The sequence below is a fragment of the Ostrinia furnacalis genome, unplaced genomic scaffold (assembly GCF_004193835.3).
Source record: "Ostrinia furnacalis isolate ACB-3 unplaced genomic scaffold, ASM419383v2 OfSCF2703, whole genome shotgun sequence".
Classification (NCBI taxonomy): domain Eukaryota; kingdom Metazoa; phylum Arthropoda; class Insecta; order Lepidoptera; family Crambidae; genus Ostrinia; species Ostrinia furnacalis.
In genome coordinates, this window is record NW_021132942.1 from 126,710 (window position 1) to 145,762 (window position 19,053).

At 39.2% G+C, this 19,053-nt stretch overlaps 1 protein-coding gene across 2 annotated transcripts; it reads left to right on the forward strand.

The window, feature by feature from the left end:
- The first annotated feature begins 36 nt into the window (after nucleotides 1-36).
- On the forward strand, nucleotides 37-18,611 carry LOC114356265 (zinc finger protein 85-like). Of its 2 annotated transcripts, XM_028309351.1 has the most exons (13): nucleotides 37-191; nucleotides 680-854; nucleotides 933-1,058; nucleotides 1,149-1,289; nucleotides 1,380-1,805; nucleotides 1,902-2,009; nucleotides 14,596-14,736; nucleotides 14,829-14,959; nucleotides 15,435-15,642; nucleotides 16,137-16,252; nucleotides 16,408-16,579; nucleotides 17,248-17,373; nucleotides 18,064-18,611. In XM_028309351.1, exons 1-13 carry the CDS (start codon nucleotides 109-111, stop codon nucleotides 18,346-18,348), a joined length of 2,238 nt encoding a protein of 745 aa, XP_028165152.1. In that variant the 5' UTR covers nucleotides 37-108; the 3' UTR covers nucleotides 18,349-18,611. The 2 variants fall into 2 exon arrangements, with proteins under 2 accessions (XP_028165152.1, XP_028165153.1); XM_028309352.1 differs by lacking the exon at nucleotides 14,596-14,736.
- The last annotated feature ends 442 nt before the right edge of the window (nucleotides 18,612-19,053 follow it).

Sequence of the window (19,053 nt, forward strand, 5' to 3'; positions counted from 1 at the left end):
ATTGCTGTCAAATTTGACGCTGCTCTATTTTGTCGATGGGATATGAAGAAAAATGTTTTTGTGTTTACTTTGAGGATTTGAAGCATTTTGAAGAGGATTTAGTAAAAAATGGTCTGCTATTGCTGTGTAAAAGGGTGTAACAATAATAGCAACAGTGCTAAAAAGGACCCGCGAGCTATATCTTTTCATGCGTATGTAAAAAAAGTAAAACTTTGTATTAACCAATTTTTTATTATAACAAAAACAATCACGGACAAAAAAAATTGTTATAAAATAGGCTCCGCCCACAAATCTATGGCTCCGCCCCTTTTCATCACAAATAATTAAAGAGTATTCCAAGTTCAATTAATATTCAACTGTTCACTTAATATTCATTTGCTTAAGTTGTGTGCTCTTCCCGCGGGTGTCGTAAGAGGCGACTTAGGGACTACACATCAAACAGAGAATGGGCAGCAGCGCTCTCTGAAAAACATCAATCTTTTAAACTGCGATCTCCAACCCGCCTGCCAAGCGTGGAGATTATGGCAAAACCCTCCACTATAGTGGAGGAGGCTCATAGTCCAGCAGTGGACTGTAAAGGGCTGTTGATGATGAAGTTGTGTGCACTTTATTAATTAACTACATGTGTATTGACTGTCCTAAATGTTTTTCAATACTTACTGTAAAAAATAATTTACAGGTTTCCATCAAATTCTGAGCTGAGGCAGAAATGGCTTAGGGCTATAGGCCGACCTGCTTGGAACCCACCAAGTCATGTCCGCATCTGCAGTGCTCATTTCAGCACTGATAAAATCAACCAAGACGGCTTCAGGACCCGAATCAAGGAGGACGCGTGTCCGGTCAGCGCTCTACCTGTACGTAGACTCAGCTGTTTTGATACTTAAGTAATTCTTTACCAAAATTTATTATTGCCTATCTACTTTTCCTTATAGCCCAACTCCAACTTTGAAGCATCACACATAGAAGTTTGCAGAATATGTTTAGCCACTGATGTGAAGATGTTTAGCCTAGAAATTGGGGTGCTAAAAAACTGTATGGAGACAATAACAGGTTTTAATGTCAGTGCCATAAAATTTATTTTCCTTTCTTAATTAATTACTTTCTGAAGACTAATTGAAATGTATGTAACATATTATAATTAATTCCAGGACAATAAATGCCATATAGAAGGCCTCCCACAATTTGTTTGCTATGAATGTGCGAGACATTTGACCAATTTTTACAATTTGATGGAAAAGAGTATGACCACACAAGCAACTTTACTGGATATTTTTGCAGAAAATGCTCAGGTACTTGGCTTTAGCATGACTGTGAAATCAGTTGAATTGAATATCATTTTGTAAAATAAATAATAATATCATGTAATTTAATAATTACAGATTACAAAATCTTTAGTTAGAAAGAGAGATAGAAAACATTTGAATCTGCAATCTCCACTTAGTTTAAATTATTCAATGCCTTGTCATTTCTATGAATATGTTTATGATGAAAATGAAACTATTTCAAATCTCAAGACAAAATATTTCTCTGATAATAATGTAAATTTCAAGGATCTTCAATATTGTCCAGTGAATTTTAATGAAGATTATAAAACAGAAATTATTAATCAGACAAATATAGAAGCAGACATTAATTTTAAAAGTGAAGAAGCTTCTATAAAAATGGATGATGAAGACACAAACCTTGGAAGTAGTGACAATGATGATATTGATAACTTATCTTTTAATGAAATCAATAAAACGACTGTTATAAATGATGTTAAAGAAACTAAAGAACTTCCTCTAGTTTGTAAAAAGGAAAATAAGGTATGGAAATATTGTTGTGCTACTACAATTACTTAATTTAAAAAACCAGAGGAGAAGGAAATAGTTTCGTTTTTTACATTATAACATTTATTTCAGAAAATTAATTCTCCTGCTCTGAAAACTAGAAAAAAGTTTAAAGGACTCAATGGTCTTACTGCTGATGGGCTTGATATAGGAAGATATTTCAATATTGTGAAACAATCGGTAAGTTGTTTATTACAATTGAGGAGTGTCTATTCAAAAGGGGATATTTACATTTTTACTATTTATTAAACTGAGTATGCAGTCTTGTTCTTAGTGCTGAATACTCACTTTCGTCACTTGAATCTTAATCAAAACGGGATATTCTCCCAAGTAAAGCAGCTTCAAATATGAGTGTTCATTTCAGAACAGGATATTTACACTTACAAAATTAAAAAAATAATAGTTATTTTTCATTTCATAACAAGAGAGGATATTTACAATACAAATATTTACACTATACCAATTAGCCGTTTCAAAACGGGATATTTACTTTTATAGATGACCCACGCTGAACTGTCCCGCCAAACTCAATGACAGGGGGGCGCTACCATCGTTCAACTATATGGTTTCCAACATGGTAAAAATCGGAACTAGCGATTCGGTATTGACGGTGGCGCCCCACTGTCAATGTCATGCACAGGACAGTTCAGTATTTTTGAACTATACATAGTGTTTTATTTCCTTTAACTTTATGCTTTAGGATTTATTTTTAGACATTTTACTCTGTAGAACGGAACGCAAAATTAACGTAAAACGGAATCTATAGTTCCAAAATACTGAAATGTCCTATGCATGACATTGACAGTGGGGCGCCACCGTCAATACCGGATCGGTAGTTCCGATTTTTGACATGTTGGAAACCATACAGTTGAACGATGGTAGCGCCCCCCTGACATTGAGTTTGGTGGGACAGTTCAGCGTGGGTCAGCTATATGTTGTGTGATTGTCTGACACCTGCCCCCTTAGACAAAACGCACTTTTTGATCGAATCGAAAATCGAATCCGTCAAAACTCCATACAAAAAAGGGGCTTTTCGACCACTTTTCGACTGGTTTGCGATTATAATTTGCACTTTGTCTAGACCTACTGATATTGGACAAATCAGTGGGTCTAGACAAAGTGCAAATTATAATCGCAAACCAGTCGAAAAGTGGTCGAAAAGTCCCTTTTTTGTATGGAGTTTTGACGGATTCGATTTTCGATTCGATCAAAAAGTGCGTTTTGTCTAGGGGGGCTGGATTTGAATGTCTAATAATTTAAAAAAAAAATTCTGTTTAGTAGGGTCTTTAATTTTGGTCATTATTATTATTAAAAAAAAAGAATAATCTGTGTTTTATTATCATTTAAAATCTTGAGATGTACAATACAAAAGAGGATATTTACAAAATAGTAGGCTCAACTAAAGGGGATATTTACAGTAAGTACAGAACAAAGGGGGATATTATAAAAGATCCGTGTCAAAAGAGGATATTATGATTTTTCTGAACTCTGTAACTTTAAATTAACAAGTCATATTTTTTGGCAAAAAGTGTAGTTAGAACACTGTAATGAAATAGTTTCATAACAGAAATAATGCTTTTCGGTAGGTCTGTAAATATTTCCCATATAAGTTTTTCCCATTTTGTGAAAANCGCTTATTGTAACTCGCCAGATTTTGCTATCTTTTCAAGGCGAGAGTGAATAGGCACTTACAGGGCAGATATGTACCATCCTAGACTGTATCTCACTTAACACCAGGTGCGATTGGGGTTAAATACCTGCCTTATCTTGCATAAAAAAAGATACATTTTGCTTTCATAAGTAGTAAAGCTAGTTCCTACGAAAACCACTACTTATTGGCGTGGAAAAGAGGTGTGACGAATCGTACGTTAAGTACAGATCTCCCTTTTTAATTGGAAGACACAGTAGATTGTTCAATATTATTTTTCCGAAGGCTCTATACAGCTTTACGCTTTTTCTCAGCACCAACCCAGTGGTGACAGGGCAAGGTATATTCAATTGGGACGTGTATAAGCCCTCAAACAGATGAAATTGAATTGAAGAGATGGTCAGACGCGGTGAGGAAGACGGTGGGTGGAAACTTCCATCGTGCGATCCACACAGTTTATGACCGCAGTCTGTGGGGGAACACTATCTGGGGTCGCGATCCTCATCAGTGAGGGACCGAGGAAGAAGAAAATAAGCGCTCTGGAAAGAGTCTAAGTACTGAATAAAATTTACGTGACGTAATGTTTGGCTAAAATCGTAAACATGAATTTAACGAAACACAATTTCACCTATCATCAAACATCGCACATTTCCATTAAACTCTGACTTTTCGATACTGGCAAACTCGATTCCTAATATCAAATCAGGGATAATCTTTCTACTCGAAGAAATACGAGGGTCTTTGGGTGATGAAGATAGATATTGCGAATTTGCGAAGTGGAATGAAACGCCATGAACCATATCGAAATTGTATTTAATGATAGTAATTAGGGTTCAAACAGAATACATTAACGCTTCTCACGTTCATGTCAATTTTAATCTTATTTACAAAAATATTTCGAATTCTTATTTGTGTAAACTAATTTAAAAAAATCATTTTAACACACAAGCTGCATCACCTTTCTGTAACCGTAACTATAACCATAACCGGTGTTTTTGTATGGAGTTTAACAGATTTTTGACGTTTGTATAGTTAAAATAAGACGGTGCAACCCAGCCTTATTAAATACTGGGTGGCTTAAAAATTTATATCCGAGACCTGGGAAATCAAAAGTTGTAAGTTTATTTGATAGATAATCCTATTACGTTATCAGGGGCTTCGTAAAGTAGCGAAACATTGCATGTCCTTTCCCAGTCAGGGTCAAGGACAGTCTTCATACGCGAAGCAATATCCAGACAGCAGGTGCAGAACGAACGGAAAGTCGCAGTCGCATCGTGACCAGTCGCAGATAATGCCCATGGATATGGCGACTGGCTCATCGCAAGTGCGTTGCGATGGCGTCGGCCGACACTCGCTGTCTAGCCGGTGCATGTGCTCGGGGCATTCGTCGACACCTAAAAAGTATAAAACATTTAATAGATGAGTTCATTTCGTACACGACTTTCGGAGTGATCTTCAAACTATGTCCACATTACTCCACATGACGTGATCATGATTTAAACCGGCCGTTTTGTAGCAGCAGTGGACCGACTGTCTTGATCCTTGACACTGATTCGGAGACCGATCTGAAGAAGTTAACTGGCTGGGTTCACCAAGAAAGGTACGGTAAATGTCGGAAATTGGACTGTAACTTTTGTGCTTGAAGTCTATCAGTAACGTTTGATGACATAATATTGAAAAACTTCGCATTTTCTTGCTATCAAACAACCAACTTCAATAGGAATCTTACAATCTCATTTCATCAGAAGTTTGAGAGTTGATAAAATAATACTTACAGGTTCCATTGAATGAAAGACACCCTCTTTCCCCCACTTTTCCGTAATACATCGCTCCGATAAAATTAATTAAACTCAAAATGAGTACAAAAGTCCGAAACATAGCAACCTCACAGAAGGAAGACCTTTCTTCAAGTGGACTTGTTTACTCCCGATGTTTGTGGTATATGTAGATGTTTTTGCCTTTGTTCCTTCCCCTGATCAATAATCGTAACTTCTTAGAAGCACTTGTTCTGAGAATCGGCGATGCTAGATGTGTATGAGATTGGGTGAACTTATTTATTGCATTAGTTTTATCTTGATGTTTTCGTGAAGAGGACTAGTTTCTAAGATGCTTTTAATATTTTCTATCATGTTTGTTTACCTTAATTTCGAACTCCTATGTTCTTCTTATTAATTTCGTTGCGGGTCCAATGACAGTTTAACTTTCCCCCGCGACAAACTTGACCTTCATTGGTTGGGTTTTTATGGCGGTCAAGCTGTAGATCCTGTCTACACAGGAGTTGCAGTGGTGGGAACGAGAGGTGGAAATAGTCCCGTATCATGTTTGTTTATTGAATATGATGAGCAAATATGACATAACTTATTTCAATATTCTCTTTGCCTAGAATATTACTAGCCTAGTCTAGTCCCTGCTTGTAAAAATGGTTTATAATTTCAACTCCCTCGATCAGATATTATCGAAAACACACCCTTTTTCGTGATGTCGGTCGGCTTAAGGGTCTTTTAAGATGCCAAGAATAGATTTAAGTATTCGTGACGAGCGACAATACGGTGAAAATCAGCAGATTGTAATCAGGAAATTCCGTGCCGACTTTCGATCAGTATAGCTTTGCAAAAATTGCCAAAAGTTGAAAGTATATTAGGCAGAGATAGACGACTGCTATAGCTAGCTAATCACTTTAAAAAATTGATTCGTTATTTAATTCTGATGTATTTGTCAAAGAAAATAAAGATATCGAATCAAACTGCGTAAAAGTGACCTCAAAAGACAGAGAATAAGGTCAGATCCATGCTGCTCAGTCAATCAATTGCTGTGATGATTGCTACATTATTATACCTACATATCCCTTTTTGGCAAAGTAAAAAGAGCTATTCTACCTACCAACCATTGTACAAGCAGAATCTTCTAAACTTTAACTCTACGAAATACGAATGTCTTACCTCGTCCAAAGATAAGAAGTTTCGTCCAGTTGTGGCCGAGTTGAAAAAGCAAATTTCAACTTATACATTTTGATGACATGACATTCGCTTCCGTAGCTTCACGAAAGAGGAAATGGGGTGAGAGTTATATTTAGATAGTCATAGGTAGCATGTTTACCGTTTAGCTTTGTCAAAGGATATCTTTTAGTTGTCTTTCTTTACGTAACTATTGCGTTTGTTTCGAAGATATTTTATTTTATTGCTATTCGATATTCAGCAAAAATAGCATTGCGATTTGTGTTGTTGACCTTAACCGCTTTCAATATCAACTCTTTTATTAGTATTTTATTAGTGAATGAAATTGGATTTGTTATTTCAGCTTCAACCTAATTATTTTATTCACGAACGTTTATTGAAATGTTAGGAATCGCTATATTACTTTCTATGATTTTGTTATTTTTAATCTGAAGTTGATATGAAGCTACATAAGAGACTATAAAAAAAACGGGAGATATACCTAAGTGATGAGCTGACAATAGTGACTGAGTTTCTTGCGCTGCTTCTTCTCAGCACTGGCCCATTTATTGTCCTGAAGCAGTGGTAGGGTTAATACTGGGACGTGTAAAAGTGCTTTTTTGAAGCCTATTTACAGAAATAAATGAGTTTTATGAGAACCTCCTCCTTTTTAAAATTCGATTAAAATAAGACACATGTTTGGAAATCTAGTCTTTATTCATATGGGAAACTCGTTCTCCTCTTCTGGGAACCGTATTTTCTTCGGCATCTTGTACATGCCCTCCCTTCTTCTCCCCGTCAATTTCTTCTTGTACTCATGGGTGCAGGTAAAGTAGTCGACACACGAGTGGGTCCGCTCGTCGAGCAGCAGTTCGCCGTTGCAATCGCATCGAGACCAACCGCATGTGTAGCCTGGGGGTTTAAATGGGGATTAACCAGAGCAAGTGATAGTGCTTTGAAATTACGGGACTATTCCCACCTCTCGTTCCCACCTCTGAAACTCATAAGTATGTAGCCAGGATCTATATCTTTAAGTAACCGTTAAGAAAATAATTATATTACACCATGGGCAGTATAAGCATTAACTATGGGGGAACTATCATGTAAGCTGGTAGTGCCTTGAAATAACATAAATATTAATACTAAATCTTGATTGTTCTTTGAGTATCCTGAATAAAAAGGGCTCAGCTTAAGGCACACAAAGATCCATCCTTCTTCTAACCAAATATTTTGCTAGGCAAAAGACAACAAATCTTTATAGAATGAAATTTAGGACCTTCCTAGGGTCTGAGTTATAGGAATTGATAGTGGAAGTGGCTTTACGAAAAAGGGAAAATAATGGAGGTTGAATATATGGATCACTAAAAGTAAAGTCAAAGCCGGATTGATAAAGAACTGGGTCGATCGCGCTGAGTGAGAATTGGGAATTCTTTTCTATACTTTAATTAATTATCCTGTATTGCGGCCTGCACTTCTAAATAGGTATTTGTTTATTAAATAACACCACATGGAAGCACTTCATAACAGCTGAGGTCAGGTTCTACATGCCCTTGCATTATGTTTGTCCACGTTGCCATGGGTATGACCCAAATAACTGAGAATAGACACAAATGCCCCAATTTAAGCGTATAAGCTACTGCTAATCCTTCATTAGATCCTTCTGATTGATGTAGTCATAAGATGCAGGCCGTGATAAAATCTTATCGATGATTTTAGACGACAAATGTATGGGCCTATCGCGTAAAATCGATAAAATCGCATATTTATCCTAGGCGTTGTAGGCCTACGATGCGATTTTGGCTGGATGGATTATTAGTGATACCAGTGATACTACTGTGAACTATTTGAAGGCACTTCGGTTCCTCAGATGCTAACTTGAGAGATATTGCAATAAATTAGATTTGTTGTTAAATGGTTTGAAAGCTTAAATTTTGGTCATCTGGCGAAAAAAAATTCATAAATACAGTATTTCAATGACCCAATTACTGGTGCGGTTGGTTAGGATTTGAGGCGCACAGCATTTTAGTGACTGCTACACCTCCTGGACGAAGTAATATTCTTTCTCTGATTTCGTAATAGTTTAACCTAGTGAACTCTAATGTCTAAAGAGACGAAATTGAATCTCCCACGATTGTTTAGAGTTAGACTGATAGAGCAAAATTTTAGAATGGTAGGTGGTAGAGCTTACTCAATCTACTTGCTCATAAGTGCATTTTTGGGAAGAATGGATGGATCTGAAAGAAGTATGTACGGATGTTGAAGCGTTTACCTTTGTAGCAGTCTAAAGACTAGGTATCTAAAATAGTCTACTAACCAAGAGTATAAACAAACGGCTCGTCACACGTCCTCTGGGACATAGTATCCACTTCACAGCGCGTGTGATACGGGTGCATGTTTCGCGGGCAGTGGCTCACACCTGTACATAGTGATTATTAGTGATACCATATTCATAAAAGCACAATCACGATAGTGAGAATGAAATATGACAACAACAAGAAGCAATCTTATTGGAAATTAAGTCTTGTAGAGACTACCATTAAAGTACTATCTTTAGAGTCATTGGGCAAGAGTTGCAAAGCTGTGAGTAGTTGAGCATTTTGCTAGTTTTCTCTCTTGTCTACAATCCTTAGGGATTTAACTAAGTAATTATTGGCATTTGGCAACTCCCAGTAATTATTTTTCCTGGAACATTGCAATTCGTAACTGGTGATCAAAGTGGACTCCAGGGGACACTTTGGTGTCCTTTGATCACCCATGGGATAAGCACCTATGTGATCAAAGTGGACTTATCCATGATCAAAGTGAAATAGACCTACTAAATGGGTAGTTAACTTTATAAAGATAAAGTGCAGAGAGTCCCAAAATTGAAAGTGTTTTTTTACCATTTTAGTAGCTAAAACTTGTCATACTTACATTTGTTGTTAAATAACAAACACCTGGTTTCGAACTCATCACATAAGCTCTCCAATACAAAAATAGAAATCAGAAATATCATGGTTGCCATAACTGTAGTCGTTCTGCAACTGACGGAAAAATCTCACGCTCCATATTTTGTGTTTGAAGTTACTGTTCGCGGCGGGTGTTTGGTAAACAGCATAGAGTAGACGTTGGGGAAAGTCTGTTATTTAAATACATTGAAGTGAAGAAGAGTTTGTGAAGTAAGTATACTTACAAAGTAGAGTTTTGGAGAGTGTGGATAAAATGTAAACCCCTATTTTATGTCGCCAATGACATAGACGGGAGGAGTACCTACCTAAGTAATATCTTCTCAGTCAATAAACTCATCACAGAGTGGTGGTTTGTCATGTCATGAGTGATTTGTTGTGGATAGAATGCTCGTCTTATGAATTATGATACCCGCCTCTTAGGCTAAACATATTTACTTTTGTAACGAATCAGGATGCCCCGCAAAAAATTATAGCCCAGTAAAATTGTGAACAAAATCCTGACAAACCAAAAACTGCGAGTGAATTTATGATCTGTTAAATATCTTTACAATAAAAATCCAAACGAGCTAACAGTGCTAACTCTAACTGGTGCTAACGACGTGTTTAAACTACATTTCGCATGACAAAAGTTGGATGCAAATGAACGGGCGGCTATCACGAACACTACGGCCTATTTAGCGATGAATATAGGTGAGTAGGCGCCGGTTACCTAATTTGTTTGCAAGTCCAACACACCCCGCGATTGGTATCCGATTAATAAAATTATGATGTTTTAACCACTACATCAGATTCGTCTCTACTCTTCATAGGCTTTGCGCGCGAGTTGGAAGGTTGTCGCACGCTATTTGTTGGATTTTCTTCTTCTTCTTCTTCTTATTCGTTACGCTCTTGGCAGAACGGTCGTGGTCACGTTGAAGCGTTGTACACATCGGTTGTAGAGGCGGATACAACTCTCCGCACGATCTCCCTCCATCTCTCTCTATTGGCAGACTGTCTGGTGCAGTCACATAAGCCATAGGATTTAAGGATTTTCTTATTACTTAGGTAATGTAGAAACTGATTACACTCGGAGAAGGACGTCAAAGGCTGTCCCTAAAGGATACAAGTTTGGTTTTCCTCATTACGAGTATCCTCATTGCAAAGGGTAAGCAATAACTAACCGCACCGTAAGATTCTTGGACAAATCGCACCCTGTATTCACGATAGCTACTCAATATCTCTGTTTTGCTCAAGGTCAGCTGGTAGAGAATGACTTATGGCATTAAGCTCGCCTTTTTGTACGGAACATTTTTATGTGTGTGCAATAAAGTCTTTAAATAAATAAATAAAAAATAAATAGCTTCAAGGTGTGGATTTGATCCAGTTGAGCTCATCTCATTGAACTCATTTGATCAGTCAAGTTTGAATAGATCATTAGTTGTTACAGCTCTCGAGATAAAGAATAAGGTCGTCCAACAAATCGCACTGTTTGATGCGATGATAGAGCTTCACATCAAGGTGTTGAATCCGAGTTAGCTCACATCAGTTAAGTTTGAAGCAATAAATCGTTACAGCCTACAAGATAAGGAAGACGGTCGTTCGACAAATCGCACTGTGTTTTCGCTGCTAAGATAATGAATGTTCAACTCAAGGTGTGCTTTCCGATCTAGCTTAACCATCAGCGAAGTTCGAAACCAGGATCGTTAAAGCCTACAAGATAAGCAAAGAACGTCATTTGACAAATAGCACCCTGTAATCGCTGTGAAAATAGAAGCTTCGCGTCAATCAAAGTGGTGATTCTGATGCAGTTCATCAATCAGCTAAGTTCGAACCAGGATCGTTACAGCCTACAAGATAAGGAAAAAGGTCGTCCAACAAATCACACTGTTTGATGCAATGAAAGAGCTTCACATCAAGGTGTGGAATCCGATTAAGCTCATCAGTTAAGAAACAATAATCGTTACAGCTTACAAGATAAGAAAGAAGGTCTTCCGACAAATCACACTGTTTTCGCTGCTAAGATAATAGAATGTTCACCTCCAGGTGTCGATTCCGATCTAGCTTATCCATCAGCGAAGTTCGAACCCTGGATCGTTACAGCCTAAAAGATAAGGAAGATCGTTGTCCGACAAATCTCACCCTGTAATCGCTGTGAAAATAGAAGCTTCGGGTTAAAGTGGTGATCTAATCAATCAGCTAAGTTCGAACCAGGATCATTACATCCTACAAGATAAGGAAGAAGGTCACCTGACAAATCGCACCCTGTGATCGCTGTGAAAATAGAAGCTTCGCGTCAAAATGTTGATCTGATGCAGTTCATCAATCAGCAAAGTTCGAAACCTGGATCGTTACAGCCTACAAGATAAAGAAGAAGGTCACCTGACAAATCGCACCCTGTGATCGCTGTGAAAATAGAAGCTTCGCGTCAAAGTGTTGATCTGATGCAGTTCATCAATCAGAAAAGTTCGAAACCTGGATTGTTACAGCCTACTAGATAAGGAAGAAGGTCTCCTGACAAATCGCACCCTGTATCGCTGTGAAAATAGAAGCTTTATATCAATGTGTGGATTCCGATCAAGTTCACATCAGTTAATAATCGTTACAGCCTACAAGATAAGAAAGAGATCGTCCGATAAAAATCGCAGTGTTCGTTTATCGTTGCAATGATAGAGCTCCACATCAAGGCGTGAATCTGAATCAATGAACAAAGTTCGAAACTGCCTGGAATTGCTGAAACTGCTTCGAATCGTTACAGCCTACAAGATAATGAAGGAGGTCGTCCGACAAATCGCACGGTGTGTTCCCTTCGCAGATAAACGCAGCGTGCCAGGCACAAGCCGCTCCGTATCTACTACCCGAGATAACACGGAAATACTTATATCTACCCCACATTCCCTCAACAAGGGTTTGTTGTGCGAAGGAAGTGAATTCACACAAATGTTTCTTGTTTGGTACTGTTTGCAGTTTTGAATTCCAGATTTCAAGTTTTACAGGAACTGATAGCCTAACTTACACCAGTCTTGTGTTTTCGTCCAATCCAAGACACTCAGCATGTTATAATCTTGTAATTTTTGTAAAGAAGTTGACAATAGTGACTGACCTTCTTGTACTGCTTCGTCCCAGCATTGGCTGGCCTATATTATTGTACCGAAGCTATGGTAGAGTTAACATAATGCGTATTTTTTGTCTTCGTTGAGTAGACAAAAAATATTGCGGAAAAGTTCTCTTTATAAGCCTAAAATAAAACGAAAGAATTTAAAGAATTTTCAATTTTTCTTGTGCGACCACGCTACCAGCAGTGGTAGGTGTCTCTACAATTTTGTCCTTGGCGCTTGGCCGGACAAATGTCTCCAGTTCTCCACAGTCCACAGATTGATCTAGATTTTGAGACCTAAACACGGTGTTTAGGGTGTAAAACACCTACGCAGATCGGCTTAAAAAAAATTGTTGTGGCTTCCATTTTTACAAAGTTACTGTTCGTATAATTGATTTTGCTCGTTGGTTTTGCATCAAGTTTCCGTATTGGCTGGCAGCCAATCTAATTTTCAGTTATTCAAGCCATCATAAAGCACTTGTAATAACAGGTACACTTAAATACATTTCCTAGGACCTTAATTGAGCACTTCCTTCCAACATTCTTCAGTGGCATGAAATACATTTTAAGAAAGTATATTTTGACTTCTGCTCTAAGTTATTCGTACTTACTTAGTCTTATAAAAATAAGCAAATAATCTCTTATGTAAAGGCCATAAGATATTGATGTAAGTAAGTCGTTAATTACAGGTATTACATTACTAACTGTTAATCGTACTAACTATTCTAATTTTGTCGTATCAATAAAATGCAGTTTCAGTACGTATTCCGTCTATTCTTCCTCAAGTGACATCTATATATATAAAAATGAAACCCGTTTCGCGTTGTCACGGCATCACGTGTGAACGGCTGAACCGATTTCGATAATTCTTTTTTTTAAATGTTTGTGGAAGTCCAAGGATGGTTCTTACGGAAAAAAATATTAAGAAAATCTCTACGCTAAGGCGGTACGAAGTTCGCCGGGTCAGCTAGTTAATAATAAAAAAGCGAACATCGAAAAGTTAATAGACAATAAAAAAACATAGCGTAAAAAAGTATACATATTTATCAAAAAGTGTCCATTCGTGGACATCCTCCCCTTTTTTAGAGGAGAACGATTTTCCTAAGTGGGCGCCGCAGGACTCCACTCGCTGTCCGAACATCTACCACCCTGACCACGCCGTCACGACCCGGAAACAGGGCCTCGACCACACCCCGAGGCCAGGTTCCCCTTGGTAGATCTCCGTCACCAATGAGAACAGGGTCCCCGACCTTAATCTGAACATCCACTCCCGGTACACGTCGTGGGGCCAGGGTTGGTAAATATTCCGACATCCAACGACGCCAAAAATGGTCCGCGAGACGGAGCGCCTTCCGCCAACAGCTCCTGCCCATCAAATCGGTATCGCAAAGCCCATCCGCAGGAAAAGGTTGGCCCGACGACCCGCCAATCAGGAAGTGGTTCGGAGTCAAAGCTTCGGGGTAGTCTGGATCTGGAGCTATATGCGTCAGAGGCCGCGAATTCAGTATAGCTTCTACCTCCGATAATAGGGTCATCAAAACTTCCTCTCGAGGATTCCGCTCCCGCAATGTCACCTTCAGCGCTGACTTGACACTTCGTACTAATCGTTCCCAGACGCCGCCCATGAATGGAGCCGAAGGGGGTATGAAGCGCCAGACGATTTTATTGGTCGCAGCGTAGTCCGAAACCGCAATATCGTAGAGGACCCGAAGTTGCCGACTTGCTCCAACAAATGACGTGCCATTAAAAAAAAGAATAATCTGTGTTTTATTATCATTTAAAATCTTGAGATGTACAATACAAAAGAGGATATTTACAAAATAGTAGGCTCAACTAAAGGGGATATTTACAGTAAGTACAGAACAAAGGGGGATATTATAAAAGATCCGTGTCAAAAGAGGATATTATGATTTTTCTGAACTCTGTAACTTTAAATTAACAAGTCATATTTTTTGGCAAAAAGTGTAGTTAGAACACTGTAATGAAATAGTTTCATAACAGAAATAATGCTTTTCGGTAGGTCTGTAAATATTTCCCATATAAGTTTTTCCCATTTTGTGAAAAATAAGATAGAATGTAGGTATCCCCTTTTGAAAAGACACTCCTCAATTTATTAGTGTTTCATATCTAATTGATTAATTAATAATATTATCATTATGAACAGGAACAAGAACAAATCGAAGAATGGAACAAAATGGTTGCTAAACTATCTTCAACCAGTGCCAATGTCTTCAAATGTGAAGTTTGTTTAAAAAGTTTCTCAAGCACGAAAGCATACGAAAACCATGTTTATTGCCATAACCCAGTTGGTATTAAAATTTAATATCTATCAGAAATCGGAATGTCATTTTGTACTTTATCTTAATTTATTAAATGATTTTTTCATTTAACTTTTAGAAAAACGGAGCATCACAATGTCCAGTGTGCAAACATCGATTCAAAAATGACGTGCTCATGAAGTCACATGCAAACCGCGCCCACGGAAAGAAGTTCCACTGCAAATCGTGCTTCAAAATCTTCAACAATGTGTAAGAAAATTACAATATATTTTTTCTTTTCAACATAAATTAGCATGTCATACTAGCACTAGAGGTAGCTGGGGCTGGGACACATGAACAAGCCTAATAATGTGCATAGAAAAGTACGAAATTTGTAGACTTATTCGATGCGTTTTAGAAAGAAAGAAAGATACATTTATTACAATGGACATCACACAAATACAGGCAATTTCATAGACATGACAGTGGCACATAATAATGGAAGAAGAAAAAAATAAAATCAAGAGTAAACTGAGTAATGCCACCCATTCACCAACAAGATGCCTACTGCAACGGGACCCCACTCAGCATTTATTATGCCGTGGCCCACGGTGACGATGGCCACGGCGCTAGTTTTCAGTGTGCCTCATGCCGAGTTTAGGCCTATCTTCGGTGTCAATGTGAGAACAGCCTGTACTGGCCTGTAGGTATAATAAATATTGCATCCAGTTTATTTTAATCACAGGAGCGTTGCAAAAAAGCACCATCGCTGGCACACCGGCCACGAGTACAGTTGCGCGCGTTGCACGTTCAAGACCGTGCACTCGTCCGCGCTCGCGCAACACACGCGCACGCAACACGAACACGTGCACGTTTGCACGCGCTGTGGGCACGCCTTCGTTAGTGCTAGGGGGCTGGCCCTGCATGCTTCTACAGCGCATAGAGATGATAAGGTGAGTTAAATCCCAACTAATAATATAAATGCGAAAGTAACTCTGTCTGTCTGTCTGTTACGCTTTCCCGCTTAAACCTCGCAACCGATTTTGATGAAATTTGGCATAGAGATAGTTTGAGTCCCGGGAAAGAACATAGGATAGTTTTTATCCCGGTTTTTGAAACAGGGACGCGCGCGATAAAGTTTTTCTGTGACAGACAAAACCCACGCGGGCGAAGCCGCGGGCGGAAAGCTAGTTATAAAATGAAGGAGAAAAAGCGCGAACTTTTTTACATGATTAAAGGATACTTATTCAAACTTACACTTAGTACCTACTTGCCATACAAATCGCGATAATATTCGGTCGAAAGTGGAGCGAATTACTTGCGACTGCAAAAAATCATGCGTAAATACTTTGCGATACCGCGAATCTTCAGATTATCGTAATGTGTGTGACCCAGGGGTAAAATTTAAATAGACAGTTCCTATTAAAAACATTATCTTTCGCTCCAGGATGCAACGACATCTGCTGAATTCCGATGTGACGATTGTGCCATTAGCTTTACTTCAGAAGGAGCACGACGTGTACATTTGCTTACTTCCAAGCACCACCAGAAAAACACCCAAGGGTATGTTTATCAATATTTGTATTTACCTTGCAACTATGTCACCTCTGCACTGGACAAGACTAATATTTCGCCGAAAGCTACAAATGAAATTCTGTATATACTTCGTACTCTCTGTTGCGTTTTCATTTCTCAAGTTTTGGCTGGCTATCTTGCAGAAATACTATACCAATTGATCCATTGCTCAAGATGACCTGCAAGCAGTGTGGCGTTACCTTTCCAACTAAAAAGAAGTTGGTTGAGCACTCCAGAACAGAGCACCGACGGGTAGCCAAGAAAAAGACCACTTGGAAGCTTCCCGGCGACTCGTATCCTACTCAATGTGAACATGTAAGTTATCTAATTTATTTACGTACTTTGAACCACACAATATATGACTCAAACTGCCTCAGTATTTTGTTGTGTGCTTTGCAAGACGGTTTTCCACTAAAGCGGATGTGTGTAGAGGAGTAGTATAGCAGTTAGATCCATCAAACCTAAGTGGAATTGGGCTTAACCATTCCACTGACGCTGAGCTGAAATCCTAATACATAGTTAGTTTCAAGGCTTCGATTTAGTGGAAAATGGCCTTGAATCAACCATATTCCTCTTGCTAAAGCTACCTCTCCATTAGAGAGAAAAGTAGTGGAGCACGGCTCTTATCCTTACCAGTCCAGTGAGCAGTGTGATTACCATAAGTTTACGTTAGGTGTGCTCGCTAGCACGTGCGTCAAATTTTTTTATGAAGATTTTAGTTCTTGAAAATAGCCACTATTGGCGCTATACAATCTGTCACACATTTAATGTCATTTTTTTACACAGTCGCTAGTGAGCACATCTAAAGTAAATCATGTTAAGCACACAGGAGGCTTATAGATAGCTATTTAAAAGGCTTTCTTTACCCGCAGTGTGGGGCACAAGCAGTCAATTTTCCACTTGTATATTTCTCTCTGTTTGTATCTATGTCTTGCCTGCTTGTATGCCTTTCTTGCAAATAAAAAGTTTTCTATTCTATTCAGTGTGGGTGCTCAGTAAACAGTCGCAAGGAGCACTGGGCGCACGTGCGGCGGACTCACGCGGCGTTGCGGCAGCAGTACCGCGCCGTCGTCACCGCCGTCTGCCATGTTTGCGGGAAAGGCTTCCAGGTCAAATACGTTTCGTTATTTAAAACTGAATGAGGGCTATCGTTTTTATACTTAACAGTTGGCACCCCTGGCGATTGACAGGACCTTACTCTACAGTGGCGCCATCTTGATGAGTGCAAATGCGATAGTCCTCCTACCACTTTAGCGCTCACCAGTTGGTGCCACTGTCTTCGCTACTAGCAAGTGACAGGACCTTACTCTATAGTAGCGCTAACTGGTGAGCGCTAAAACGATAGCCCTCATTTCGTTTGTTCAGGTGACAAATACAATAGCGCAATAAATGGTGTCTGTATCGGATTGTCGATTTGATGAACGCTTGTTCGATCCCTGGACTAGCAAGAGACTAGCAAATAACCTGTTAACGCTAATACCTTCTTAACCCCAAAGTATTTTTTTTTTATCCACAACGCGGAAGCTCTTGGTCTGTATATCACCTGATGGTAAGTGACGATCAGACCGAAGGTGGAAGCGAGCTTCACCCGGAATCCTCAACCACGGAGGAACTGGCTATCTTACCTCTAACTGTCGAAACACAACAATGCTGTTAACATTGTTGTTCATTTCTTCTCAATCGTTGTGTCCTCACATGATATATTTTCTCTCTCAGTATCCATGAACGAGGGAGAGAAACGAATTTATTGTTAAAGCAAACTTTGTCATTTCCCTAATTGGTTAAACTCTACTCTACAGAATTCCACCAAGCTCCGCATCCACGAGCTACGTCACGGCAGCCCGACATTCGGCTGTGAGACGTGTTCCCGCGTATTCCATGACAAGTACGCACTGGCACGACACGCAGTCGCGCACGGCCCACGCGCGACCCACGCCTGTAAACACTGCGGACGTGCGTTTGCTCTTAAAGGGAACCTGGCCAGGCACGAACGGGTGAGCGTGACTCTTATCATCATCAGCATAAGGTCTAGTCTCGAGCTACATCACGGCAGCCCACATTCGACTGTACGACGTGTTCCATGACAAGTACGCGCTGGCACGACATGTAGTCGCGCACGGCCCACGCGCGACCCACGCCTGTAAACACTGCGGACGTGCGTTTGCTCTTAAAGGGAACCTGGCGAGGCACGAACGGGTGAGCGTGACTCTTATCATCATCAGCATAAGGTCTTTAGTATTGAGCTACAACACGACAACCAAATGTAGCAATAACAATTAACATAACTTTAAGAATAAAAACTTTTGCACGTCGCATGCGACAGAATATGCTGGAATTAACTAAATTAACACCAATCTAACCATGTTCTTGCAAATAAATGATTTTATTATTGTTAATCGTACTAACTATTCTAATTTCGTCGTATCAATAAAAACCAGTTTCAGAAACGTAACCGTCTATTCTTCCTCAAGTGACATTAATAATNAGGGTTGTCAAAATCTCCGTGCACTGTGCTAGGGCTGTCGATGCGTCGCGGGGCGCGTCACAAATCTATACTTCTATACTAATATTATAAACACGAAAGTAACTCAGTCTGTCTGTCTGTCTCGCTTTCACGCCACCACTGAACCGATTTTGATGAAATTTGGCATAGAGATAGTTTGAGTCCCGGGAAAGGACATAGGATAGTTTTTATCCCGGTATTTGAAACAGGGACGCGCGCGATAGAGTTTTTCTGTGACAGAAAAAATTCCACGCGGGCGAAGCCGCGGGCAGAAAACTAGTTTAAA

Bases quoted from the DNA above. Each gene is read 5' to 3' on its own strand.
- LOC114356265 (XM_028309351.1), top strand. From the start codon at position 109: ATGGTCTGCTATTGCTGTGTAAAAGGGTGTAACAATAATAGCAACAGT. The intron at 192-679 runs GTATGTAAAAAA...AATAATTTACAG, and splicing joins CGAGCTATATCTTTTCATGC to GTTTCCATCAAATTCTGAGC. The intron at 2,010-14,595 runs GTAAGTTGTTTA...CATTATGAACAG, and splicing joins TCAATATTGTGAAACAATCG to GAACAAGAACAAATCGAAGA.